The sequence below is a fragment of the Seriola aureovittata genome, chromosome 17 (genome assembly GCF_021018895.1).
Source record: "Seriola aureovittata isolate HTS-2021-v1 ecotype China chromosome 17, ASM2101889v1, whole genome shotgun sequence".
Taxonomy (NCBI): domain Eukaryota; kingdom Metazoa; phylum Chordata; class Actinopteri; order Carangiformes; family Carangidae; genus Seriola; species Seriola aureovittata.
Window position 1 is genome coordinate 18,737,345 of NC_079380.1, and position 26,645 is coordinate 18,763,989.

Here is a 26,645-nt window from a genome sequence, read left to right on the forward strand (position 1 = left end):
AGTCATGCTTTTGATGGACTTTCTGACAAGAAATATTAACAGTCACTTCATACAGAGGCTCTGACCTATTGGGCCCCTGGGCCCATTCAGTAATCAATCCATGTGTGTAGATGATAATTAGTTACTGTTTAAAACATTAATTGCCAATGACCATTTTATTTGAAATGATTTAGAATGTAATTTAGAAAAAAGAACATAAAATGTTTCGATGTTCTGATAAATTTGTCAGAGTTGTTATCATTTTATGTGGTATGAGTTTTCACATTGATACTCAGTTGTGGAAACTGAGTAAGGCGAGATTACCGTGGTAATGCAACTTCGACGCTTGGAAGACGGAGTGTACGGGAATCACGTGAACGCAGCATCAGATGGTGCGTGCACTGTGCTGACGAGCCGTTGCTTGTGGAAACAGCTGGTGGTTTCTGTCAGCGAACACCTCGGATTGATAGCAGCTTTGCCAGGAATAAAAGTTCAAATTAGACCCGAAACTGACTGAATGCGCTTTCACTTGAGTCTCCGCTGCTGTTCCACCAGAAGCCGGGACATGTCATCCTGTGAACGCCACTTTATCAGGCAGTTGTTAATTACCGACCTAGCTTGTTAGCGGCAGACCACTGACGCTCGACGCAGCCGGCTGCTAACGCCTGCTAGCTAACTTTGTACTACCATAGCAACTACAACGACACAGGTTTTTTGTCACCGTAGGAAAACGGTCAACTGTCGGGTCCCTGACAGTTTAGTTTTGCTCAGTTTCAGCATGACTCATGTTCATTATAAATTCTCCTCTAAACTCAGCTACGACACCGTGGTTTTTGACGGCCCGCACATCACGCTGACGGATCTGAAGAGGCAGATCATGGGCAGGGAGAAGCTGAGAGCCGGGGACTGCGACCTGCAAATCACGAACGCACAGACAAAGCAAGGTAATACTACATATATGTAAACTGATGAGAGTGCGTTTATCCTCATAAGTGAACGACAGGTTGACAATTTGAACTTTGGAAGTAAACACGTGGTCAAGATTTGACAGCTGTCCGAGTTAGGGGTGGAGGGTTGCGTCACCTTTTTCAGCTTGACGGGGGTCCAGAAAAGTCAAGCCGGGACAAAAGGGTCCAATGAATGGGCCACATTCCTGATGCATTTAGGCTTCATACCCTTAGTTAAACGGCCTGATGGTGGTGGATCAGCCCTGTCTGTACCATGCATCTAAAAGTCACAGGAGAGGTGCAGGATAAAAATAGCAAAAGTAGAGTAGGAGCACAGCCTAGTCATGACCATAAGATAAAAGTCCAGCCAGGCACACACACACACATATGAAAATCATCAATACAAGAAATATAATTTGCTGCCATGTAGGTTAAGTAAGCTCACTACATTAAAGAAGGCAAGAGTGACATGCAGATTAAATAATGATAAGTATCTTAGAGTGTGTTAGTATCTTGAAAATAAGATCTGCAACCCCATCATATTCTGTGACCACAGAAACCACAACCTGCTCAGTGTGTGAGAAAATACAGGCACATATACAACTCCTGCCGTATGACAGTTTGTAGAGATTGACACACAAAGTTAGTCTTGGCTGGCACACACCAAACAAGTCAAATGAGTAACGTGCATTATAAGAAGCCTTAAGGGGCCCCCTACCCAGATTTCTGTCATCAGATTTAAGTCTTGCAACAATGCTGTGTCATGCCGCCTGTGTTTTTTTGTAGACCACACTGCTGGATCCAGGAACTATGGTTTCGCTCACAACTGAGCAGCTGGTGAATCAGAGTGATGCAAAAGTGTTGACATTGACTGTAACATTAGCATGAAGTCAAAATAGTTTTTATGAAATGTGAATCATATTTGGGGCTTTTTTGTATTACTTCACAGATTTGATCTGATAGACATTTTTTTTTATGAATTTACAACTTTTGTCGTCTGAACAGTTCATCTGTGAATCAAGAAAATAATCAGTAGGTAGATAGTGAAAATAGACTAAGACCAAAGACCAATTAATTTGTACCCATTAGAGTCCTAGACTAGTTTAAGACTCTGACATTCTCTCATTAACTAATTGTCAGTGAAGGATGCATGATTTCATAAAAGCACAGAAGATAATAGATCTTCTCATAACTAAAATTCTTTAATGTGAGCTAATCTTCAGACTGTAAAACCTCACTTTTACGATCTCTCCCCTCTCAGAGTACACAGACAATGAAGGTCTCATCCCCAAAGGGTCCTCTGTCATCGTCCGGAGAATCCCCATCAGCGGAGGCAAGTCCAGCTCAAGTGGCAAGAACCAAAACATGTAAGTGTTTTCTGGGGTTTGGCACTGAACTCAACTGTAGCTGAATTCCTGCACTGTTATTAGTGTTGCTATCCTTGCCATTGCAAAGCTCCACCCTGCCTGCAAGAGCTACACCACCTGGCACCTACAAGTCTACCTTTAGTGTTGCAAAATCACTCTCAGATGACTCAACCAAGAAACAATGCATCAGCCATTCAACTGTTCAAAGCAAACATAAGATGATAGATAATTTTAGTATACAAATTAGGCTAAGTTTTGGTCAAAAATCAGAATGGATCCCAATCAGGAAGCTCAATATATTTATGAATAAGAAAATGATTCTAAATTGGACACATTTACTGTTAAATGGCTGAATCACACAGAGACATGGATTGTAAATGATAAGCGGTTTTTAGTATAAAAACCAGTGTGGAGGTTAATGGATAAAGGAAGGGTCCTTTTTGCTTACTGGGATGGTTTTGAGCAGCAGCATGTCTTTGCAGGTCACATACTGAATCCATACAGAGACCTGACTCAGTTAATAGTCGCCAGTTGATAAAACAGGGTTTTGCATGATATGTCCATGATAAAATATGCTCACAGGAAAAGAGTACGACTGTAACTCCACTGTGACGTACACAAGGATTACCCAGATATTAGTCAGGCTCAGGCAGGAGGGTCAACAGTGGTGTGAGTTTCATGCATGGAAAGCAGGAAAAGACCTCACTGGAACAGACGGGCGGTCATGTGATTAGCCCCGTCAGCACCATGCAGACGGGCAGAGAGGAATGAGGGCTGTAACACTGCCCACAAGATTAGATGCAGCAAATCAACTCTCCACCTGCACAATCAGGATGACAGTCACTTAGTTTCACCGTGCTGCCAAGTAAGCCTTAAATGATGAGCTGGTTTAAAGGCTTTTACGTTCACATTTTACATTAAACTTCACATGAAATTTTAAACTCAACCAAAGCAAAAAACATTCACTGTAAAAACATGTCGCTAACACTGGTAAAAATAGTTGTGGGTCACATAACTGACATTTATGGCTCAGTTTTATTGCTCAGTGGAGTATTTCTCATATTCTACATTTAACTGGGCCAATTGTTGTGGTTGTGATGCTGCAATTATGCCAGTGCTCATAGAAGATCTTATTAACGTTTGCATTTTATTTTTTTGTTTACTCCCTTTTGCTGATGTAAAGTATTGCCAACAAATGAAGTGTGCTCCTTTTTAGAATAAGAAAAAAAAGAAATCATTAAATTGTCATGGATGACTCTGGTTTAAAACCATTTTTCTTTTTGTGTTTCAGTGAGCGTTCAGATGTCCATCTTCACCACGCCTTTGCAGCCGTCAAAGCAGTACGTAACCAAACCAAATCCCACTGCACTTCATTTATAGCACAGCTCAGCACACACATTGTGAACACAGCAGAGCAGAAATGCTTGAATATTTGCTAAATGTGTGCTTTTGAAATTGCATATTGCATAAAATAAGACAAACATAAAATAAGATAAACAAATGAGACCTTCATCGAGATCATTGAAAGCCTCCTGTTTCCTCTTTTGCAGTTTAAGTTCCTGTTGCAAATAGGAAGTTGATTGCTGTTCAGTGTTTGATTTATAGCAGGCTTCTGCTGTAATAAATCAAATTAAATAATGACACTAAATTAAAAAAGTTATCAAGAAGTATTATCTGCAGTTGCACCATGTACAAATAAGATAAACTAAGCCTATTTAACCAGTGCTATATGGTAAAAAAAAAAAAAAAACTACATTATATATGTTATCGCTCATAAAGGCTGTCAGCTGTTAATTTAACAAGCTGCTGTGTCACCAGTTGGTGTTCATTGTTGAAGATCGTTCAGTATCTATCTGTGGGTGGTGAGAGCTGCTCGGGCGGGTCAAACATTATCATGCCGGCCAGCTATTCACAGCTGATAAACCCAACTGCTGTTTTATGATGGTGGCTCTGCTGACAGTCTTTACTCACTTATCCGTCATCCATGAGCGGCTGTAGCACTCACTTATTATTTTTTGATTTATCTGAGGCACCTCACCACCACTGCAAAAGCACTATACAGTTTTATTCTTGATAACTGTGTAGCTTGTGAGTCTTCAAGTAACATCACAGGCTGTTTTGTATTTGTTTTTTTGAAATTTGGTATATTGGATTAATATCAGTCCCCCAGATAGGATGAGTCTATCATCCACCAAAGAGTCAAATGTGTCAGAATGAATGATTTAGCGTCAGAATAATCTAAGTCTGTTGTGGACTCTAGTGAGATGAGCAGATGTTATTATAGAAATCATTATAAACACCAACCAAACTTTCCAGATCTGTCAAGAAAAGGAAAGAATTTGTACTTTTTGAAATAAACCTTGCACAGCACTGTGATGTCAATAGTAACAGAAAAGATCTCCCTTGCTGTAGACAAAAACATTATTAAAAAAAGGCTTATTGAGGCAGGATTTACAGCATTTTAGCTTTAATGTAAAACCTCTGACCAATAAATATTAAATGGCGCCTCTCTTAAACCCGCTCCCCAGTCACCAAGTGGTGCACCATTGTTATTTTATGCTGAATTCTTGTAGTGCTGTTTTGTCTATGATCCTGTGCACTAACTCAAACACATCTCAAAAGCTTTTACTTGCTGCAGTCTGAATTAGTGTACACTGACCTGACCTGATTTTTCTCTCGAGTTTCTCAGTAGGAGAAGTGTCTGCCGTTCTTCTTAGCACTTTGAAACTTTTTGTGTGTGTGTGATTTTTCTACCAATAAAGTCGTTTGTATGAAGCTGTCTTATGTATTGATTATGTGTTTGACTTGACTGGACAAGTGGGTACACAACCACAGTTGCATCGGTCTCTGTCATCATTTGACATTTCGGATTGATGGTTAAAATCTTGGTTCCACATTCTTCCTCTGCAGGAAAAACAAAGTGAACATAGATACAACAGATATGATGGTATACACACTGGAATCACATTTAACGCAAAGGGGTATTTAACTTTCTTAAAGTATACAAGAAACAGATTTTCCAAAAAACTGGATCCTACACTTCCCATAATGCAACTTGATAGTGTCTTTTATTAGACCTGCCTTACCTTTACTAAATACTCTCAGTAAATCTGTCATGCTGCTACAAATAATATCAAAGTGCAGTCAGAAACTTTTTTTATTGGTTTGACTGCAGCATATTGGATTTGCACTGAAACGGTGACTACGAGCTTCAATTTGACAAGTGTGTTTACATCCACATCAGATGAATAATTTAGGAATTGTAGCCCTTTTTGTTACAATCAATGCCATCTGTTATCTTTGCTCTGCCAGGCCATCCACACTTCTTGCTTGTTTCAGTGTCTTTTTGTCTGTAGTCTGGTTTACAGCAAGCAGATGTGACTAACTTGTCCAATGAAGGCGAGCCAGTCTTCAGCTGCCATAAAATATAAAAAAAAAAACTTTGATTGTCTTGTTTGTATGTTGAGCTGAAAGTCAGCACTTGAAGCTCAGTCATTGCTTCATTTAAATCTAGTGTGCTGGTTTTCAACAACAAATGTGTCCTTATGTTTCCTAAGACTTTCTGACTGTACTGTATATCCTTCTACAAGAAGTGTGTGAAGGACAGCAGTGCAAATGACCTGAAGCAGTGTCTTACAGTGACTGGGGATGAACCATTGATTAGATAGGCACAAGGTTTTACAAATCTAATTTAACCAAGAATGCAGTTACTGAATGAATGTGATGATCGACTGGCCGACCGACTCCCGTAAAACCATGTAACCACCAGAGTAAATTTTTAAATGTCTCATAGTTGATTGGAAGGAATTAATCAGAGAAAGAGCTAAATGCTAAGAATGTTAGCATGCAAACATGCTCACAGTGACAATGCTAAAATGCTAATGTTTAGCAGGGTTTTTTTTATATTTAGCAGGTATAAGCTTTGAATATTGCATTGAGCACAGGTGAGGATGATGAGTATGTCATTAGCTTTGCAGATATTTGGTCATAAATTTGAGCACGCTGCTAGCACGGCAGTGTCACGCATACTGAGTGAAACCCTTCTTTCTTGGTTCCTGTATCTACTCTGTCTCAGTCAAGAAACCAAACAAAAATAGGCAATCAGAAACAAGACAGAAGTGAGGTGAGAGGAGGCATTACTCTAGGTGATGAGGGCAAAGATTGTTTTTTACCCAACAAAATGCTCACCTAACAGGTGTAAACCTCCTAGGAAGCATCGCATTGTTGGCTTCTTCATTTTCATTGTAGTGAGTTTTAAGGGATGAGAAGAGAGTTGGCAGGAGGTGCTGAGGCAGAAATCCTGGGATGACATTTATTATCCACCCTGTACAAAAATCTCTGCTGGATGCTGGTGTAAATTTTTATCTTGGTTTAAAAAGGATATGGAAGTGAAAATGGAAACTACAGCAGTTGCTTCCATGTTACACAGGAAAAATCACCAAAGGTAGCGGGGTTAAAGCATGAAGTTTAACAGGGCAAATGGTCGTGTTTTGGAGCATTTTTTGTGTCTTTGCCAGGTCGTAGTGTTTCTTCTCCAAATGAACATAGAGCTCTCAGTCTCAAGATGTGAACTTGAGGCTCTCATTCCTTCATGAGTAAAACTGATTTTGTGTTTAATTCTAACAGATGAATGACCAGGCTTCTTCCAGTGCTTTGCCCTTTTTCTCCAAGGTATACTCTCTCTTTTCTCTGTGTTTTTAATATTATTCAGTTTTTACATTTTATATTCATCCTGGTTAATGTGAAATAGTTTGAGTTCAACATTTGACCTGCCGTCTCTGTGTCTGTTGCTTACATCCATTCATGTGTATACATGCAGATGGCTAACCTGGCTGATGCAGATGTGTCAGAGGAGGATAAGATCAAAGTTATGCTAAACCAGTCCACATATGATACCATGAAGTGAGTCACTGTAATACTTTCAAATTTACTACTCCATACCCATCTCTGTCCCCCTTTCTTAAATTTCACATCTCCATGTTCTGATATGTCCCTCTCTCTCTCTTGGATGCCATTACTTTGATACATCTTCATACCGCACTCCATTTACATCCTTAAATTTTTTCCATATGTTTCAGCCTCCCAACTTTTCTGTCATTTTCTTCTTCATCCACCCTCCTCTCATTATCTGTCTCATTCTCTCTACAGTTACAACAAAAAGTTTGGTAATGTTCTTCCTGCAAACTACACTTGTTATCGCTGTGGAAATACTGGACACCACATCAGGAACTGTCCCACCAGCGGGGTAAGAGCAGAACCTGTGGGATCTCTAAATTGAGACAGTTTTTTTTTTTGCAGTCTTGTACAGATCTCGCTGAGCTAAGAAACTGATTTGGTTAGTGTGTGTTTATATTTGTGGTATCCAGTACTAGGGTTATTTGTGTGTTTATGCTGTTGACTGACAGCTATTATAATGGCTATCATTAAATATAGATGTGTGTGTGCTTGACAGCAGGATAAAAATTTTGAGGCCCCACTGAGAATAAAGAAGAGCACAGGCATCCCTCGTTCCTTCATGGTTGAGGTGGATGATCCCAACATAAAAGGAGCCATGCTAACCAACTGTGGACGTTATGCCATTCCTGCCATAGATGCGTAAGTCTGTGTGTGTGTTTTAAATGATTAGTTTAGCAGTTTGGGAAACACACTTATTCACTTTCTTCCTCTTACTTAGATTAGAAGTTTGATACCATTCTCATGTCTGTCCGTTCAATGTAAGTCTACAGCCAGGAGCCGGTTAGCTTAGCATAAAGACGGGTAAACGGTTAACCTGCCTCTGTCCGAAGGTAACAAAATCCAACTACCAGCATCTCTAAAGCTCAATACTAGAGACATTATATCTCATTTCAGGTTTTTATGCTAAGCTAAGGTAAGCTAATCAGCTGCTAGCAATAGCCAGAAAATTATTGTACAAACATGAGTGTTATTAATCTCCTACTGTGTCTCTTGGCAAGGAAGCCAAAGAATGTATTTCCAAAATGTCAAATTTAAAGATTAAGTCCAGGAAAACAAGTAAAGACTTTTTCATTTCAAGATGTCCCCTAACCTTTTACTGTTTCGGTTATTTGAAATATTGTTAATCTAAGTTTATTATTGCACTGATTTCAGAAGCAAAAATAGTTAATAGCAGGACCACTTAGAACTGTTTAATCAATTGATATGGATCGATGGATATACAAAGGCCTGGATAATCGAATCTGGATGTGAATGTGAACTTATATACTGATGTCTGTCATTAGGGAGGCGTATGCCATTGGGAAGAAGGAGAAGCCTCCATTTGTTCCACAGGAAAAACCCAAGTCAATAGAAGCCGAGGAGGATCCTGTACCTGATGAACTCCTCTGTCTGATCTGTCATGACCTGCTGAGTGATGCTGTGGTCATACCCTGCTGTGGAAACAGCTACTGTGATGACTGTGAGTGACTTCTACACACACACACACACACACACACACACACACACATGTCTTATACTGTACACTTACTGGACTTAGAAGAATAAAGCCATTTTTATCCTGATACTGTATATCCATATTGGCTGTACAAGAACCAATGTGTGTGCTTCTGTGGTACTTGGTAACTCCTAAAATCAAAGAGTTAGTTAGTTAAACTGTATTACTGCATTAACATTATTAGAGTCAGAATGTTTAAATATATTAATGTAGGTAATAGTAAGTGAGCAGCCACTAATTTGTCTATAATTAATCTTTTGGTGACAAAGAACACAAATAAACATAAATGTGGAAACATGTAGTTTATTTATAGTACATAAATAAACTACTGTATACGTACAAGCATGTGTGACTAATGTACTCATAAATGGTACTGTTCACTCTTCAATCAGACTCTCCACATTTACATTTCAACTTTCTTCCTCTCTTGCTCAGGTATCCGTACCACGCTGCTGGATTCAGAGGACCATGTCTGCCCCACTTGTAGCCAATCAAATGTCTCCCCTGATACCCTGATAGCCAATAAATTTCTCAGACAGGTGAATTAACAAATAAATTGGATACATGAGTTGACGTAAGAGTTGGAGGAAAATGGAGGGGGGTGTATAACTTATTACCTCTTGATTTGATACATAATGTGTCTGACTTTTCAGTTTGCCGTCTGTTTCTTGCCACACAGGCTGTGAACAATTTCAAGAAAGAGCGAGGCTACACCAAAAGTCTGACAACGAGTTTTGGTACCTCCCAGTCCCAAAATCCAACCCCGACACCCAGCCCTGTCCCCACCCCGCCCCCTCTTACCGTGCAGAGCCAGTCTCAGAAGCCTCCCCAGTCAACACACTGCCAGCAGGTAAACCTCTTAATGATGTGTTTCATCTGGGAGGCAGAAAAAATAGTCCTATATCTCTGTGACTCAGAAGCAAGAGGAATAATTACTGTTGTTACAGTCAGATGTTTCTTGGCTCAGAGAGATCTAGTTCTCTAGTGGCAACCATTGAAATAAGTGGTAAACCAAATATACTGTAGGTTTTATACTGGAAATATGCATGTATATTGCCATTTATATTGTCTTATGTAGATATTCTGAGAATTGTTTATTCTAGTGGCTCAGCTAAACCTTTAAATTTTACATTGCATTTTTCCCTTTTATTATTATATTATATTCAGCTATATTCTCTTGTCCTCTCCCCTCTTAGGACTCTCTCCTGCACCACCCACAGGCTGCAGACACACTGCCACTGTCTGGAAATCCTCCTGCGACAACAGGCCCCGCCTCTTCTTGCAACACACCTAGCACTTCCCTTCAGACTGAGCAAAGCTCCCTGGAGATACCTGACAAGTATGGAAACACAGAAACACATGCATTCACGCCTTGAGAACTGTGATATCACAGGTATACAATTGATTGCCTATTTAATGTGCAAATACATGTGTTGTGTAAACTGCATTGTAGATGTGATGTTTGTGGTGCCTCTCCTGCTTCATTTGGATGTCAAGCTATTCAAGGTTATTGAAGACTGTTCTATTCCATTAAGTTAGATTTATTGATACATTGCTTTTCAAATGCTTTGGTACTATAATTATCCAGTTCCAGCTTAATTTACTAATAGGTCCCATTTACACTTATCATTTCAATTGTGTCATGTCCAGAGACACTTTTTGTTGACATATATATCACAAATCCAACTGCAATCCATCCTGGTTTCTTCCAGGCTACATGCAAATAAGAGTTGTTCTTACTCCAGCTCAGAGGGCATCGATGAATTACGATCAAGGCAAAAGTTTGCTCGTCTTCATTTGCTCTGAAACATGCTGCTTTCCCACCCTCACTGAACTCATTAGTACAGATAAACACTACAACAGCTCAGTGCGGCTTCTGTATGATTGTATGCTTTGAAATAGCTGGAGCCGCTTTTTCCTGCCCCTAACCCTGGGACAGGGAGGACGGATAATATCAATGTCACCTCAGTGTAAATTCAGCTGCTGTTATCAGTGGGGATAGAGAGTGAAATTAGGGATGAAATTCGAACTAATTGTATCTGAGATGGGGGGTTTTTTTATGGTTTCTAACAGCTGATGACGTCAGTCAAAAAACTTTCATAACAGTAACTTCAATTACCCAGACAAGTAGAACATTTGGTGCAGTCTCTGATCCTGTGCGGCGCCATGGATTTGAAATTGAAGAACTGGTAAACAATAACACTGGTGTTGCTTTCATGTGGTACTGACTGTGATGTATCTGCTGTTTATTCAGGGAGGCTGAAGGAGACTTGGCTGCTGCTGCTGCTGCTACCCCTTCTGTACTGGTTTCAAACAAAGAGTCCACTGCTGCTCCATCACAGCTGATACCACTGGTGAGGACAAACACACATGCACACACTCGTACACACTAACTCCTCTCCAGCAACACACGTCTGTATGAAATTGGGGATGTTTGTGTCTATTCAGGTTAACCACACAACATTGGCAGAGCAGCCCCAGACAGTCGGAGTGAATGAACAGCAGGCCTCCTCAGGTGAGTGACTAAGCAGCTTTGTGTCTTTTAGTTATATTGTCCCTACTATTCATTATGTGTTTTGTCTTTTTGTCTTAATTATTATGTTTAGAACTGCAGTAATAGTAAAGTAAAGAATGATATAACACCATTTTCTTCTGAATCCAAAGGTCCAGCACCAGGACACTCGGGGCCATCAACCTGCTGGGGCAGGTCAGTGTGTGTGTGTGTGTGTGTGTGTGTGTGTGTGTGTGTGTGTGTGTGTGTGTGTGTGTGTGTGTGTGTGTGTGTGTGTGTGTGTGTGCGTGTGCGTGTGCGTGTGCATGTGTGTGTGAGAGAGTACTGGTCTGTATTTGACTCTATCCACTGTTTGAAGACTGATTTCCTCTTCCTCTGTCTTCCCCGCAGCTCCTCTTCCTCCTCAGGTTGTCCCAATGGAGGCTGGACTGAATCCCAGCGGCTTACTTCCTCCTCCTCCTCCTCGTCATCATATTCGGCTACTACGCCATCTCTCTTTCCCTCCCCCCTTTTCCACACATACCTCTCGGCTCACCAGTCCCACAGCAGTTACCCTCCTGGATACCCACCTACCACACCCATCTGGACACTCCCGTGTCCCCAGGGTGCCCCCATCCCTTCCCTCTGCTCCTCTATCTCCACCTCCTCCATCCCTGCCCTCATCCCCAAGGAGTGGTACAAACACCAGAGAAAGAATAAGGAAAGGTATACTGAACAATCAACAGCTCCGCATTTTTCCAAGCCGTCATATCCATGACAGGGTATCTTCAAATCTCTACATCTTAAATCATATGACTGTACTTGTTTAATTGTAAGAATGGGTGTGCCAGGTCTCAGCTGTCTTTTAGGGAATATCATTAGGTATTGAATTCTCCACCCCTACAGAAATTAAGAAAGTTATAGTATGTTAGCAGTAATTTTTAAACATTGACATCATTATCTTTGTCCACTGGAGAGCACGGACAAGTATTTTTCCAATGTAATGTATCCTGCTCAGCATGTTCTCTCATAACAACTGTTCAGGCTGTAATGTGAGTGTAACAGTTCTAAAACCGAGACTGAAACTGTGATAAAAATCTTGTGTTGTGATACTGAAAAAAATAGAACATCCCAACCCCAAGCCACTCACACTGCTGCAGGTGCAGCTCTCATAAATAAATTTAGCTACAGAGGTAGTGTGGTCTGAGGACAATGTATTAATAATAATGAGAAGTCTACACGTAGACTCAGTTGTTTCCCTGTCTCTTTGTCACTCAGGTCCCCTCACAGAGGATCCAGCTACAGACGCTCCTCGTCTCGCTCTAATTCAAAGTCTTCTAAATCCAAGTCCTCTCGCTCCTACTCTCGCTCTTCAAGCAGGTCTGGATCCCGTTCACGATCCAGATCCCAAGGCAGATCAAGGTATTTTTTTCCTTTATTAAAAAAGGTTTGGTTTAAAAATATTTAATGTTTTGTTTGTTTGTTTGTTTGTTTGTTTGTTTATTTACAATAAAACTGTTCATACATACTTTTAGTTTTACACGTGACTCCATGTCCATTTTAAAGCCCAAAAAGAACAGGTGCTGTGTTTTTCCCATTTTCCTTTTCTTTCATAGACAAGATGGCAATGACATACACTCAAATAATAACAAGACAATGATGCATTAAAATGTGTGTGACAAACAACAGATGATTTGAATATTTCTCAGGGTTTTTTATTGTGTTTTGATTTATTTTTTTCCAGGCCCCGCTCTCCTTACTCTCGCCACAGAGATCTCCACACCCGCTCTCATCCCTCCCACTCATATAGCTATGGCTACAAACGCCCCCGCTCCCCTACACCCTCCTCATCATCGTCACCTCAAGTTGGCTACCATTCTAAGTCCAAGTCACCGTCAGATCACCGGAAAAACCGCCACCATAGCCGCCATCACACCAAGAAGTCTCCTTCGAGCAGCTACAGCTCCAGGAGGCGAGGAGAACACTCAGGAAATGAAGAGGGAGGCTCTGGGGCGAGTTTAGCCAGTTCCCTTCATGCTCACCATGCGAATCAAACAAACAGTCTGGAGCTGGAAAGAGAGCGCTACCTGCAGTGGAAGAAGGAGTACAAAGAGTGGTGTGACAAATATTTCAGCAGCTATGTCGGCCACTTCCACCAGCTGCCTCCTCCTTTCATCAATCTTCCTCCTCCTCCTCAGTGGGAAGGAAGCAAAAATCACTCACATCCCAACTCGGACTCTCATTACGGACACACTGCCCGGACTGACGGCCACTCCCCTCTATCGCAGTCGTCCAGTGACAGCCGCTCGCCTTCATCACAGTCTTCAAGTGACAGCCGCTCCACACCATCTCAGTCGTCTAGTGTCAGTCGCTCGTCTCCATCTCATACGTCCAACGACAGCCGCTCCCCTCCCTCTCAATCGTCCAGCGATGGTCGCTGCACACCATCCGAAGAAGGAGCTCAGCCAAGGGCGTATCAACAACAGAAAGACAGCCACCTGCCTATCACGCTCGCAAAGGGCAGTAAGGAGGGGGAACTGCAAGAAAGAAATAAAGAAGACAAGCAGGTAATCGTTAAAAATTTGGAGGACCTCAGCACCCTGAAACATCAACAAAGGAGGATGAAGAAACATGAGGAAGGAAGGGGAGAGGAGTCGTCATCCTGTGATGCTACAGACTCAACAGATGACAGCAGAAAGAACGAGAGGGGGCACGACACTGGACCTCATGCCTGCAAGGATGGCACCTTTGTACAGGACAAAGCAGCTGCCAGAGATACCTTAAAATCATTCCAACCTTCTCTGAAACCAGATAAGTCTTTAGATAAAGACTGTGAAAGAAAAAGCAGAGAACAAAGGAATGTGGAAACAGAGAAAGGATGGAGAAGAGGCAAAGACTCCAGGCAAGATGTGGAGAGACAGCACAAAGTAAAGCCCAGTAAAGAGGCAGACAGGGTGGATTCAGAAAGATACAACAACCTCGGAGGCAGCAAAGCCTCTGACTCAAGATCAGAGAAGAATAGAAAAAGAAAAGGAGAGAACCTGGAGAGAAATGAAACCCGCAAGAATGAATCCCCCAATCCTTTTGACAGTAAGAAGCAAAAGACAGAGAAGAAAAAAGAGAAGAAAACATGGCCTCCGACAGAGAAGCCCCCCCTCTGGGAAGGAGGAATAACAGTGAAACCACAGAAGAAAATAAGTATCAACATCAACCTGGATGGGAGAAGGATGGAGGAGAAAACTGAAATTCAGGGGAGTATCGTAGGAAAATCAAAGGACGAAATTGAGAAGACTGGTGAAGGAGAAGAGGAGAAATTAAACAGAGACACTGAAGATGAAGTTAATGAAAAGAAGGAATCTATCAGAGAAAATGAGAGTGTGTTTGAAGAAAAAATAATGCCAGATGAAGGAGAAGCAAGACAGTTTTGCGAGAAAACCACCCTCATAGATGACAAGAGAGAGATGTGGAAGAAATTTACAGGAGGGATAGAAGATAGAGAAAAGAAAGAGGAAAGAAAAGAGGAGGACTTTTACTTATGGCATTATGCCTTTAGAGGAGAAAAGGAGGAGAAGGGGAGTAAAAAGCAGTGGGGAGAAGATGGGATGAAGGCCAGCAAAGGAGACGCTACTGGGAAAGAGGAAGAAGAAGAGAGAATGAGGAAAGAAAGTCGAGGCCAAGAGATGAGAGAGTTGGTCCGGGCAGAGGGAGAAAGCACAAGCGAGGAAAACAAAGGAAACCCGCCAGGGGACTCAAAACCAAAGGAGGCCGCGATGGAGGGAGTGACAATGAGGACAAGGACAGAAGAAGAGGACATGCTGAGGTTCATGTCACAGAGGAGCAGCGCTGAGAGCAGCCGTGACAGACCAAACTCCAACATGGACGGTGGCAGGTCAGAAATGTACTGCTTTTTAAAAAAAAAAAAGAAGTTTTTATGGATATTCATAATCCAACAGCTTCATCTCACAGCTCACTGTGGCTGCTCCTTCTTGCAATATTTGAAACTGACCCACTGTCCAGCAATGCAGAAGATGACCTTGGTCTTGTCCTGTAGACACATTTTGATGAATAATCATTGTCAGAACTTCACACAGTCACAAATACATTTCATTTCCTGTGACTGCCTCCCATTGAAAGCTACTCTGTGTTTTGCTTGTGAGGAAATTTTCATTTCGCATTCGCACTAACTTAATAGAGCTACTTACATACTCTTCACTCTCCTACAGTCGTAGCAGAGTGGAGGGTAAACAGTGAGGCTGATATTAATCACCTGGATTAACTGCAGCATCTTTTCCTGTGAATCCCTTGCACACAGAAAGTCCATTTGAGTTCAGTACTGGAATGGCAGACGTCACTAACGAATTACTAATGAAAATTACTATATAAAAAAGGTAATGACTGAATATAAATGCATTGAAAGGATATTGCTGAAAAGCAAAAAGTAAATAATGTCAAAAACAATGTAGCTTGACTTCATGAAAATCCAATGACAATACATTTTAACTATGTGCTTTATATTGTTTCTTCGATTCTGTTTGTTGACTCGCCCACAACCGCAACTAAGACAAATATAGATACTGCCAGTAGCATGTAAGTCAAGTCATTATGTTAAGTTGGATTTAGCTGTTAACAGATGGTAAATAATTCCCTGTCAAAACAGCACAGAAAGTCCTTTATCAGTTCTTCTAAGATAGGTGCCAAACATAAAAACCAAATATTCTGTTGTCTGACAACTAGGGACTCAAGTGTGTTTTATACAAGCCTGAAAGCCTTTTTGTAATGTAGAGCTATATACTGATTTTAATGTTCTGTGTGTGTGTTAAATGCAGCAGCTGCGAGGATTGTCAGGAGAGGAGGGCGGCGGTTAAGACTGTGGAGGAGTTCACTCAGGAGAGAGCCGCAGACAGGGAGGATCCGCTCGTGCTCGTACAGGTGTGTTTATGAGTCTATATCATGATGTGTGCCCCCAAAGCTTTTATAGGCCGTATCATGACTTATGGGAATGAAAAATAAAACATTTGTATCCTGCACATTCGCTCTCATGTGGTTTATATGAACTTCTGGCCTGTGTAATTTATTACTTGCTAAACTGTTTTTGACTCTGTGGAATGCTTTGCTTTGTTTTAGGGAGCTATTAGTCCAAAAAATTAAAGAACCACAATACATACACGCACACTAACAAAAACTGTATGTTGTCTCAGACACACTTTACCTGTCTGTCTCAGGTCCCTCACTCCAAATGGAAGATGGACGAGCCTGAGGAGGAAGAGCAGAACGAAGGAGAGATCACGGCTGAAGACCCTCTTCCTGTGGTTCTGCCTCCACCATTAGTGACAACAACCAAGAGGGAGAGAGAGGGAGAGGGAGAGAATGAACTAAAGAGACAGAGGTCAGTGGACAGAGACGGGGACAGGGACAGAGCGATGCAGAGAGGAGGGGACAGGGAGAAACAGAAAAACTTGACTCTGTTCATTTTAGACGATAGTGTGGCTCCCTCTAGTGGCAAAGACAGAACTGACAGCACTTTGTGTACAGAGAGAAAGATGGAGACCGAAAGGTGGAGGGACAGAACAAGAGGGAGGGAGAGTGAGAGGCCGAGGGATAAACAGAGAGAGAGCAGAAGATCAAACGAAAGGTCAAAAGAGGAAGAAAAAGGGAGAGATAGAGGGAGAGAGAGGGAGCACAGCAGCTTGGCCTCTGTCCAAAAGAGGAATTCACCTTCCACCGGTCACGTCTCCTCTTATTCGACGTACCAGGACATAGAGAGGAGAGACCGGCAGCGAGGAGGAGAACAGGACCGTGAGAAACGTTCCAGTTTACGTCCTGACAGGAAACACTCTGGCAGGGAGAGAAGCTCAATGAGCAGAGCTGCCGTACTGCCTGATAAACACGCACACAAAACACATGGAGACACATTACTGGACTCAAAATGTAAAGACAAAAACCATCCCCACGACTACCGTAATTACAGAGATCCATCAGGGAGCCACAGACACCAAGGCCGACCTGCAGGGACCCACCACTCCTCACCGTCCCACTCCCACAGCCAAGGTAGGGAAAGAGAGCTGCCCCCATCCGAATCCTCCAGCCCTAAGACCAGTAAGTCCAGAATGAGCAGCCCTGGTCAGGAGTTCATGCAGAGCAGAAGTAGAAATGAGAGGAAGGAAGAGAAGCAGGAGTGGAAGAGAAATAAGGTGAATAAATTGATTGAAGAAAGCAAAGGGGAGAGAGAGACTAGAGAGATGGAGGCTGAGAGAGTAGGAGTTAGTCAGTGGCAAGATGAGGCTGATAAATTGTCCGGAGAGACCAAGTGGCAGGGGGGGAAAGAGCTTGAGGAGGGAGAGAGGCCCAGCAGTGGCAGCCGCAGCCGAAGCAGCAGCAGTGTCAGCTCATCAGCAAGCCAGGACAAAAGCAGGGACGACAAGAGGAATGAGCGGAAGAAGAAACAAAAGCACCACAAAAAGGAGAAGAGCCAAGCCACCCCAGAGCTGCTGGAGGAATGGGAGCTGAAGAAACACAAACACAAGAAGAAGACAAAGAAAAACAAAGATGGGAGGGAGGAGGAGAGCGGAGGAGAGGTGGACGACAGGTGGAAAGAGGAGGAAGACCACGCTAAGCTCTGCTCAGTTATGTTATCTTGATTGTCCTGGAAAAAAGTGAAATTTACTGGAATGATGTTTTTCCTTTCTCTGTCCAAAAAGTGCCTGGATTTATTTTTTTGACTTGTTTTGTTTTTTTCCAGGATACTTTTTGTATCGATTTAAGATCTCTAAGAAAGTGAACAATTTTTGAGGGAAAAGCACTTTATAATATATATATACACATATATATAAAGAAAATGAATGTGAATGAAAGCAAAAGTCGAACCTTCTTGAATTATCTTAAGTCCGAGGAATTTGCACATGCTCTCAACTTGCTCAGGACTGCCAGCAACCACGGTTCATATTTACTGAACCTGCAATGTTACAGCTTGCATGAGGAAAGTCTCACATTTTGACAAGAGGTCAGTCAGTACTTTGATTTGCCTCACACAGGAGTGCACATAGAGGATTATTGAAAGAGTTTGCGATTAATTTAAAGGCGATACTGTAAATACTATATGATTTGAACCTCTGTGTTATATTTAGTTTTTTCTTTTTAATTTTGTAATTGTTTAATTTAAAACCAACTGCTGGATGGATGAATGAATGAAACCAGAGGAAAGTTGAGTTTTTCCTGTTTTGAAGGAAATAAACACAGACATCCATAAAATGTTGTGGGTTTTTTTCTGTCTAGATGACTTTGCTTATGTTCATTATAAATAGGTCAAAAATGTTATTGTATTTCATGTCTGGCCAGTAGAGAGACTCAATCATGACAGTGGACAGTCCAAGTGGAAGAAGAAACTCTTGGGACTGAATTTACTTTCTTTTTGTCTCTGGCATTTGTTTTTGTCTGCCAGCTAGCTATCCATACATTGGAATTATTATGCTTTTCAAAAAAATGTAATGATGTGATTTTATTATGCAACAAAAGTGGATGTTGAACTTATGGATGTTGAAGCAGCCACAGTAGCGGTGAGGCTCTAATCACATACTAAACGAAGACGTGGAAACATTTCAGCTGCTTATTGTCATCGATGTTTTGAAGAGAACCAATTATGATAACAAAAATAAAGACTACTATACCTGCTCCCTCAGCAGTAGTGCTAACTGAATTCTTGTAAATCCTGATAATGAAAAATCATTTTGTGAGAAAGCCTGTGTCATGATTATTATTTTTTATTACAGATGAAAAGAATGAATGATCACTGCAGTATCGTACTGTTTACCACCATCTCTGCGCTCTTCCTTGTTGTCATCTCTCCACTCCATTTCCTTTGTCCAGCCTTTACATCAGCTTCCCATCCAACCAGCCGTCCCTCAGATTTCAGACAGTCGGCCACAGACTGAAAACAACACCGTCTCCCCTCCACTCATCACCTGTATGCCAGGTAAAGATGTCATGCTGAATGAATATATTATTTCACTTTGACGTATTTCCTCTTTGCACCTTGATCCAGCTTTACATCAAAAAGCACAAACATCAGAAAAGCCATCCGACAAACAATTTAACCACGAACAAAGACGTCGCTCACACAGTAAGTTTTCAGACGGGTTGGAGGCTGTTCGCCTTGTTGGGGTTTTTGTTTGTGCAGGAGGTGGGAACATGTTAGAATAAATATGAAAGATGTGTTCAATATGCCTGCTGTCTGTGCTGGCTTGGGTTTTTGTGCCCACTGTGTGCGTGTGTGTGTGTGTGTGTGTGTGAAAGTTTATGCTTGAAGTGTATCCAAGCTTTTCTTGCTTCATTAACTCACTACAAGGAAGACATGGCAGGGATCCAGCCTCTCTGTCTCTCTTTCTGTCTCTTCTCTGTTTTGCCGTTGTGACTGCAATCACTCAGTGTCGTGCCAAGGCATGCTGGGATTGAACAGAGGAAATCTGGTGGGTGTGGGATGCCCGACTTGGCCTGGGTCCAAACCTTTGACTGAGAGGTACAGGAACAGTCGGGTGTTTGGATAGTCGGGCATCTCTAGTGCTTTAATAAGAAAAAGTATCGCCTCCCGCAGGCTTGTTGTGCACTTCTGCATGTCCTCCAAAATGGCCGATTAACTTCATCCCGCCTCGCCCCTGCTTCCTGCAGTGTCTGTTTCCTCTGCACTTGTTTGCTCTGAAGCTCCTGACTGCTTTTGTGATGAAGAATCTGAAATGGTTCTGGGTCCATCTGTGTGTGTGTGTGTGTGTGTGTGTGTGTGTGTGTGTGTGTGTGTGTGTGTGTGTGTGTGTGTGTGTGTGTGTGTGTGTGTGTGTGTGTGTGTGTGTGTGTGTGTGTGTGTTGTGTGTGTGTGTGTGTGTGTGTGTGTGTGTGTGTGTGTGTGTGTGTAAATGGGCTGCAGCAGACAGACAGACACACAGGCAGGAGTAAACTGTATCTGTATATGGCAGACTGGCCAATAGACTACAAAAGATGCAGAAAATGTGAGAGTACAGACACATTTGAATAAACAGACAAACTCAGACCACTACAGACTGACAGACAAGTAGTCATATGCATCACAATAAAGTAAGTAAAGATATGAAAGACACCACAAAAAAAAAAGGCACATTAGAAAATATGAGACAGACAGAAAGGTACAGATGGCAGACAGATGCACAGACACAGACAAAGATCCAGGCTGGCAGAAGGACAGACAGACACACAGACAGACAGGTGGACCCTGTAGCAATCAAGAGCAACATCCCTCCTGCTCTCCCTGTGTGGTGTGGATCAGAAACGAGGTACGCTTTTGTCAGATTTATCTTTCAGCCTTCTTTATTTCTGTGTCGTCCCGCCATCCGCTGCGCTCTCTGTCTTCCTCCGAGGATATTTTAGCCTCTTTCTTTCTCTCTTTCTCTCTTTCTTTCTTTCTTTTTTTGTTTTGTTTTGTCTTTCTTTCGTCTGGATTTCCTCCCCTCCTTTGTGCCCGTGATGTGTGCCGACGTCTCAGGGCACTGTGCCAGTGCTGCCTGATGGAGACCAAGCTGCGTGTTCTCTTGTTTGTGTGTATGTGGTGTATGTGTTGGTGTATGCAGATTGGTTTGTTTGGGGCCGGTGGCAGCTGCAAACACTTGTTTGTGGCATTACATCCATGTGATGATTGAGAAAAGGACCCGCTTCCAGTCGGTCCTGTGAGATAACCAAAGCTTACTTTATGATTTGATGTTCATTCAAAATGTTCTGAGAGAAAATAAAAGGGAAAATGTGAAATATCCAATCAGCAAAAGGGAAAACAGGGCATGAGATAAATAATGTATTCAGAATTTAATTAATCACAGTGCACGATTCTATGATTATGAGCAGAGGCTGTTTTGAAAACTATCCATGTTGGTGTATTCAAGGTCACTTCAACCAAGTTCACATTATAATTTTCAGTTTGCTGCTTTTTGTTTCCCTCTGTGATTCTGCTTGATCAGTGCACTACTCTTGTGGAGCTTGGATGTTGCAGCATCTTTTAATGAACGAAAGATGAAAGATTTTGAAAATAGCCCGTCGCACAATACAGAGCATCTTTAGTCTGATGAATTAAAAGTGAGAGAATTAGAGACGTCAATATAAAAACATACTGGCAAAAGCATTCAAAATCATTACTATGATCTTTTGAGTGCCAGTGGTGGAGGAAGTATCCTTCATTTAATACTGCAAGATAAAAAAATACATAATATAGTAAAGCTGGTCAAAGCTGAGCTAATTTCAACTATTCCATATGCTGTAGCTACTGTTTGGCAGATTAATAACACTAATCATGTAATCTGTGTAAATTCAGCTGTCATATGAATGTAGTGGAGTGTACTATTTCCCTGTGAAATGTAGTGAAGTAGAAGTATAAAGTATCATGAAATGGAAATACTCAAGTACAAGAACCTGTGTGGCAATGTTGCTTCCATCTTCCCACACTAGTGTTAGACAAGGAAAATGCACTAATAGGATGCATTTACAGCTGTTAGGGCAAAGTACTGACATGCAGTACTGGGAGTAGCAGGATGTTTACTTGAAAATATGATCTTATAAAGGACAACAAGTGTTTGTTTTTTCTGTAAAGCAATACAACCACAGGTGGAATATACAGTACAGTATGTCACTAACAGTGCAGGGTGAGAGCTTCCATTGCACCAGGGCTCAAAAATGAGCTTTTATTTAGTAAAACTCCTCCGAGGTGACAGATGTTATATACAGTAGTCAGCTGTTGACTGGACATGAGTTGGCTTTTCAGGTTATGTGTGCAAGAAAGAAAGAGATAAGCAGGTCATGATAAGAGGCAGGAAACAGGTGAACACTGACAAATGTTTATGTGAAGGTCAAAGGTCAGCTACAGCAAAACATTCCTGAGGCACCAGAGCTTCTGTGCCTTGCTCAAGGACTGCAGCACAGCATAACTGAGTGCACTCTGTGATGCCTTACAGTTTACAGCAGATTGTGAGCCTCACTGAGCTTTAGGAGACAACAACACCCTGTGATTTAGTTTTATTGTGCTGTTATTCGATTTCCCTGTCAGTCCCACTCACAGGAAAAGGTCATGCTTTTTTTTTTCCTGTCAGTCTTTAACAGCCTCTAGTGGAAGATTGTGGTAAAATAGGCTGCAGCTGGCTCAGTGAAATCAAAGCCAAAATCAAAATAATAATCCATGAAATCCAAAGTCACAGTTCATTTTTTTTTTTTTCTCTTGAAGTGGATTTTTATTGTGCAGACGGGTTGAAGTGAAGCTGAAAACAAATAAAAACAGACGTAGCCATGCTATGCTAACACCCCAAAGATTCTCAAAGTAATATGTAAATTGTTCTTACATACAGTATTTATTGCAAGATTTTCTGCAAACTTTGTATTTCTGTCAGTCAGTCAGTCTCTCCTCTCTCTCTGTCTCTCTCTCTCTGTCTCTCTCTCTGTGTGTTTCATGGAGTGCCAGGAGGAAAGCTTGCTTTCAAAGAGTCTATTGGTGGCAGATGTTACGTTGGCACTGATGGAATGTGTGTGTTTATATGTGGAGTGTGTGCGTGTGCGTGTGTGTGTGTGTGTGTGTGTAGCGGTATGTGCAATTGTGTCTATGCAAATTAAGGGTGTTTTTGTAATTCTTAATCTTGAATGGTATTTAGCATTTGTAATGTGTCATGACAACATGTGCCTCGCTGTGTATGCGTGTGTGTCTGCACTCCTGCCTGGCCCTGTCTGTGACCACAACTGTGTGCAGAATAACAATGAGCATCTCAGGCTACTCAGACTGTGTGTGTGTGTGTGTGTGTGTTTGTGTGTGTGTGTCTCTGCCAAGGGCTAGTGTTGCCCTATTGAGTTTAAATCCCACCTCCTCTCCTCTCTCCTCTCCTCTCCTCTATGCAAAGATCTAAAGTGTCACTTCTGAGGCGATTTCACAGTTTTTGAGGGGTAATAAGCACAGTTGATGTTTATGCAGTATGCATATTTGAAAAAGGTTTTCCTTTTATTTCGGTGCACTATGAAAACCAACTTGAAGACACTCGCAGAAATGTGTATGTAGGATCATTGTAAAAATAATTTCAACTTTATTTTCTAATGGTGTGCATTTGCAAGCCGGAATTGTTTCCATGGGTGCTACAGAAAATAATTGAATTCGAACACAAACAATGAACATATGTTAAAAGATTATGTGAATTTAGTGGCTTCTTTTATTTAAAAAGCTGCTGTCTGGCAGCTGACTGTTGAGCAAGTGTTTCCTCATGCGCATCTGAGCACACCAACAACAACAAAAAAATCACCATTTAAACAGTCCCTGCTTACAAATGCATTTCTACACAATGATGTAAGAAAGACTAAACTAATACCAATCGGTGCTTAGGAAAATAGAAATATATTGTTGATTGTTGAGCATCAAAAAGTTCATTCTTGACCTTGGAAACAGCAGTTGACAAAACAATCTCACCTCCAGGTCCATTAGGAAGCGATAGTAAGTCGACAAGACAACAACAAGAACTGTAAATAACAAGGCGATCGACTGAAAGACAAGAGGGGGGGGGTGCAGACTTAAGGGTCCCTGTTGTGGTGTGTTGGTGAAAACAGTGCCTCTGGTGTGTGCTGATGTGTGCATCTGCCCATGTGTGTGACTGTTTGTTTACATACCTGGAGGTCAGTGTATTATTTTGTGCGTGTGTGTGTGATTTTATGTGTGCGCGTGTGCATGTACATGGTTGTGAGGTTCAACAAGGCTAGGCATTCAGATGAATCAGTCTTTCCTAAAGGAGTGCATAAGTCATGCACATTTATTTATATCCTAACCTCTCTCTCTCTCTCTCTCTCTCTCTCTCTCTCTCTCTCTCTCTCTCTCTCTCTCTCTCAGTCCTTTGGTATGTATGATCAACACACACCAGAGGGCAGACTGACGGCTGTGCTGTCTAGACACCTTATTTATGGTTGTGTGTGTGTGTGTGTGTGTGTGTGTGTGAAAGGCAGTGACAACTCTAAAAAGGAAAAGTAGTCATGTTACTTCTCTTTTGCTGCTCTTGCCTTGACACACACAAACACACACAGCCTACAGTATTTACCTACAGTGTGTCCTCCTCCAACATGTGTCCAAACGAAAGGAGAGAGACTCAGGTTGACCTCCAGCATTTGTGTGTGTATAGTGTCTGTCTGCTGTCGTCCATTTTAGTGTGTGTGTGTGTGTGTGTGTACATTTGTGTGCTGTGCTTGCAATAGATTGGCCAGTGAGAAAGTGTGTGTGTGTGTGTGTGTGTGTGTGTGTGTGTGTGTGTATGTGTGTGTGTGTTTGATGTCTACATTCCTCTGTACTCCTGATTGGGTCAGTGTGTGGCATTCTGTTTAATTAGCGTGTCTATGGCGACAGCTCATTAACATACAGAGGGGAGGGGAAAAGAAGGGCGGTTATGGGAATTATGCAAATTGGCGTGCTGTCTTGTCATCAAAGCTGAACCCACATTCTGACACACTCAGTCATGTGCTTTCACACACACACACACACACACACACACACACACACACACACACACACACATATATATATATATAAATGTCTATGTACATACATAATATTACGCACTGAGCTACTTTTACATTGTTTAGCTGTAACTTTGTTTCAGATTTTTGGTAATAATCTGCTGTAATTAAATCATACTAGGGCTGAACAATTAATAGAAATATTATCAAAACCAATCCAATTGCAGAAGCTGCAATATTTTGATTAAGGTAAAATGTGTCACAACATACCATCAGTGAAGCATTGTGGTGCTTCAGAGATGCCCCAGCCTGTAAACCATATTCTCCAGATATGAGAGAACATGCTTGATTTGTAAAGAACACAATAATAATAATAATAATAATAATAATAATTGTAGAGAACACAATAATAATAAATAAAAATAATCACAATATGATTTTTTTTGCATCAGCCCTAATTTATACTATCTATTTTTAAAATTGTTTTTTTTTTTTTCCTTTTTCATTTTAGCCTTTATTGACAGACAACAGGAAACAGAGATGACATGCAGCATGGGCCTGTGACTGGAATCAAACCAGGGATGCTGGTATGTGTCTTAACCACCAGACCACTGGGACATCTCAATATCCTTTTTATTCTCGCTTGTTCAAACAGTCCATTTGCATGTTTAAACGTCAGATAAGCAGTCGTACACTTCTCTGCAGAATAACAAATCTCTATGACACTTGGGATAATGAAGCACTCTTAAAGCCATTTAATTTGGTTAAAATGCACAAGTACCTGACAGTCATGACTGCTGACATTTTCAAGATACAAGGCTTTAATCAGCAGCGCTGCGTTGCAATATTCTCTTTTCTGTTTCCATTTGAGACCTGCTGGTGAGAGCACTGGCCTCCATCACCCAGTTAATTCAGAACATATTGGTTAGGTCAGCTTAGGTGTAAGCATAAAACCAAATATATTCAATTTTATATTCTGTCTTAGTTCACTGTCCTTTGTTTCTCCTATTTATTATTGAAAATCATTATATTATTATCAGCGGTTCCATAAGGAAGCACCTTTTCTAAAAACTACATTACCACGTTCCTTATGTAAAACCACAATAAAGATAAAGAATATGGTGAGATGTTTTTTTTTCTTGTGAGTGAGAGGGTGATACGCACAAGTTGAGCTGAGAAAGTAGGTGAAAGACAATGAGGGAGAAAGAGGCTCTGCAAGTGTGTGCGTGTGTGTGTGCGTGTGCCTGCCAGGCTGCTGGTGTGAACTAGCTAGCTGATTGTCCTGCTGCCATTGATATGGAGATGGAGAGGAAAGAAAGGAACTCTCTGAATGTGGGACACCTACACTCTCCATTAAAAATCAGCTTTGCAAATGAGGTTGGCATCTCTGTGTAGCAATGCGAGGCAGGCTGTACTATAGAAACTGATTCCTGATGATAATACCCGATTACCACCAGGTCAAAAGAGGGAAACTGAATGAACAGTTTCTAATTGTTACCACATAACATATCAAATATGTGGCTAACAGTTCTAACATGAGAGGTAATGTTTGGATTGCAGCTTTAAGAGGATGTGCAAAATAGCCGTGAAATAGCGGAAGCCCTAATCAGATCAAAAAGTTCTTCATAATAACTCCTGCAAGATGTAAGCAGGAGTGTTCTGCAGAAGCACCTTTGCAGCCTCCAACAACAGAATGGATATTTATTTTTTACAAATTGTTTTGTCCATCTGTGGGCACTGCAACAAGCCTTAATCACAACTCTAAGAAATTAATACTCCATTAAGCTGATATGGTGAACTTGTTAGCGACACGACCAACAACAGAGCAACATTATCACTCATTTGGAGTCATGTCATCACGCTGTTTTGCTTTCCACCAACTCCTAAGGAAAATATTTGCCTATGCAGCTATTAAATGATCCACTATGTTCACT

General features: G+C 41.4%; 1 protein-coding gene across 8 annotated transcripts; it reads left to right on the plus strand.

Moving 5' to 3' along the window:
- The first annotated feature begins 379 nt into the window (after positions 1 to 379).
- LOC130185134 (E3 ubiquitin-protein ligase RBBP6-like) lies at positions 380 to 25,813 on the plus strand. Of its 8 annotated transcripts, XM_056401426.1 has the most exons (21): positions 380 to 923; positions 2,188 to 2,293; positions 3,585 to 3,633; positions 6,920 to 6,964; positions 7,113 to 7,195; positions 7,442 to 7,538; positions 7,746 to 7,888; positions 8,533 to 8,708; positions 9,180 to 9,283; positions 9,424 to 9,594; positions 9,941 to 10,083; positions 10,999 to 11,098; positions 11,193 to 11,259; positions 11,409 to 11,451; positions 11,647 to 11,961; positions 12,514 to 12,657; positions 12,980 to 15,124; positions 16,062 to 16,164; positions 16,434 to 16,621; positions 19,099 to 19,204; positions 25,223 to 25,813. In XM_056401426.1, the coding sequence occupies exons 1-21, from the start codon at positions 758 to 760 to the stop codon at positions 25,253 to 25,255; spliced, it is 4,527 nt and encodes a 1,508-aa protein (XP_056257401.1). In that variant the 5' UTR covers positions 380 to 757; the 3' UTR covers positions 25,256 to 25,813. The 8 variants fall into 8 exon arrangements, with proteins under 8 accessions (XP_056257401.1, XP_056257402.1, XP_056257395.1 ...); XM_056401427.1 differs by lacking the exon at positions 25,223 to 25,813 and having other exon boundaries at positions 19,099 to 19,275; XM_056401420.1 differs by lacking the exons at positions 19,099 to 19,204; positions 25,223 to 25,813 and having other exon boundaries at positions 381 to 923; positions 16,434 to 18,910.
- The last annotated feature ends 832 nt before the right edge of the window (positions 25,814 to 26,645 follow it).

Bases quoted from the DNA above. Each gene is read 5' to 3' on its own strand.
- LOC130185134 (XM_056401420.1), top strand. From the start codon at position 758: ATGACTCATGTTCATTATAAATTCTCCTCTAAACTCAGCTACGACACC. The intron at 2,294-3,584 runs GTAAGTGTTTTC...TTTGTGTTTCAG, and splicing joins AGTGGCAAGAACCAAAACAT to TGAGCGTTCAGATGTCCATC. The intron at 8,709-9,179 runs GTGAGTGACTTC...TCTCTTGCTCAG, and splicing joins AAACAGCTACTGTGATGACT to GTATCCGTACCACGCTGCTG.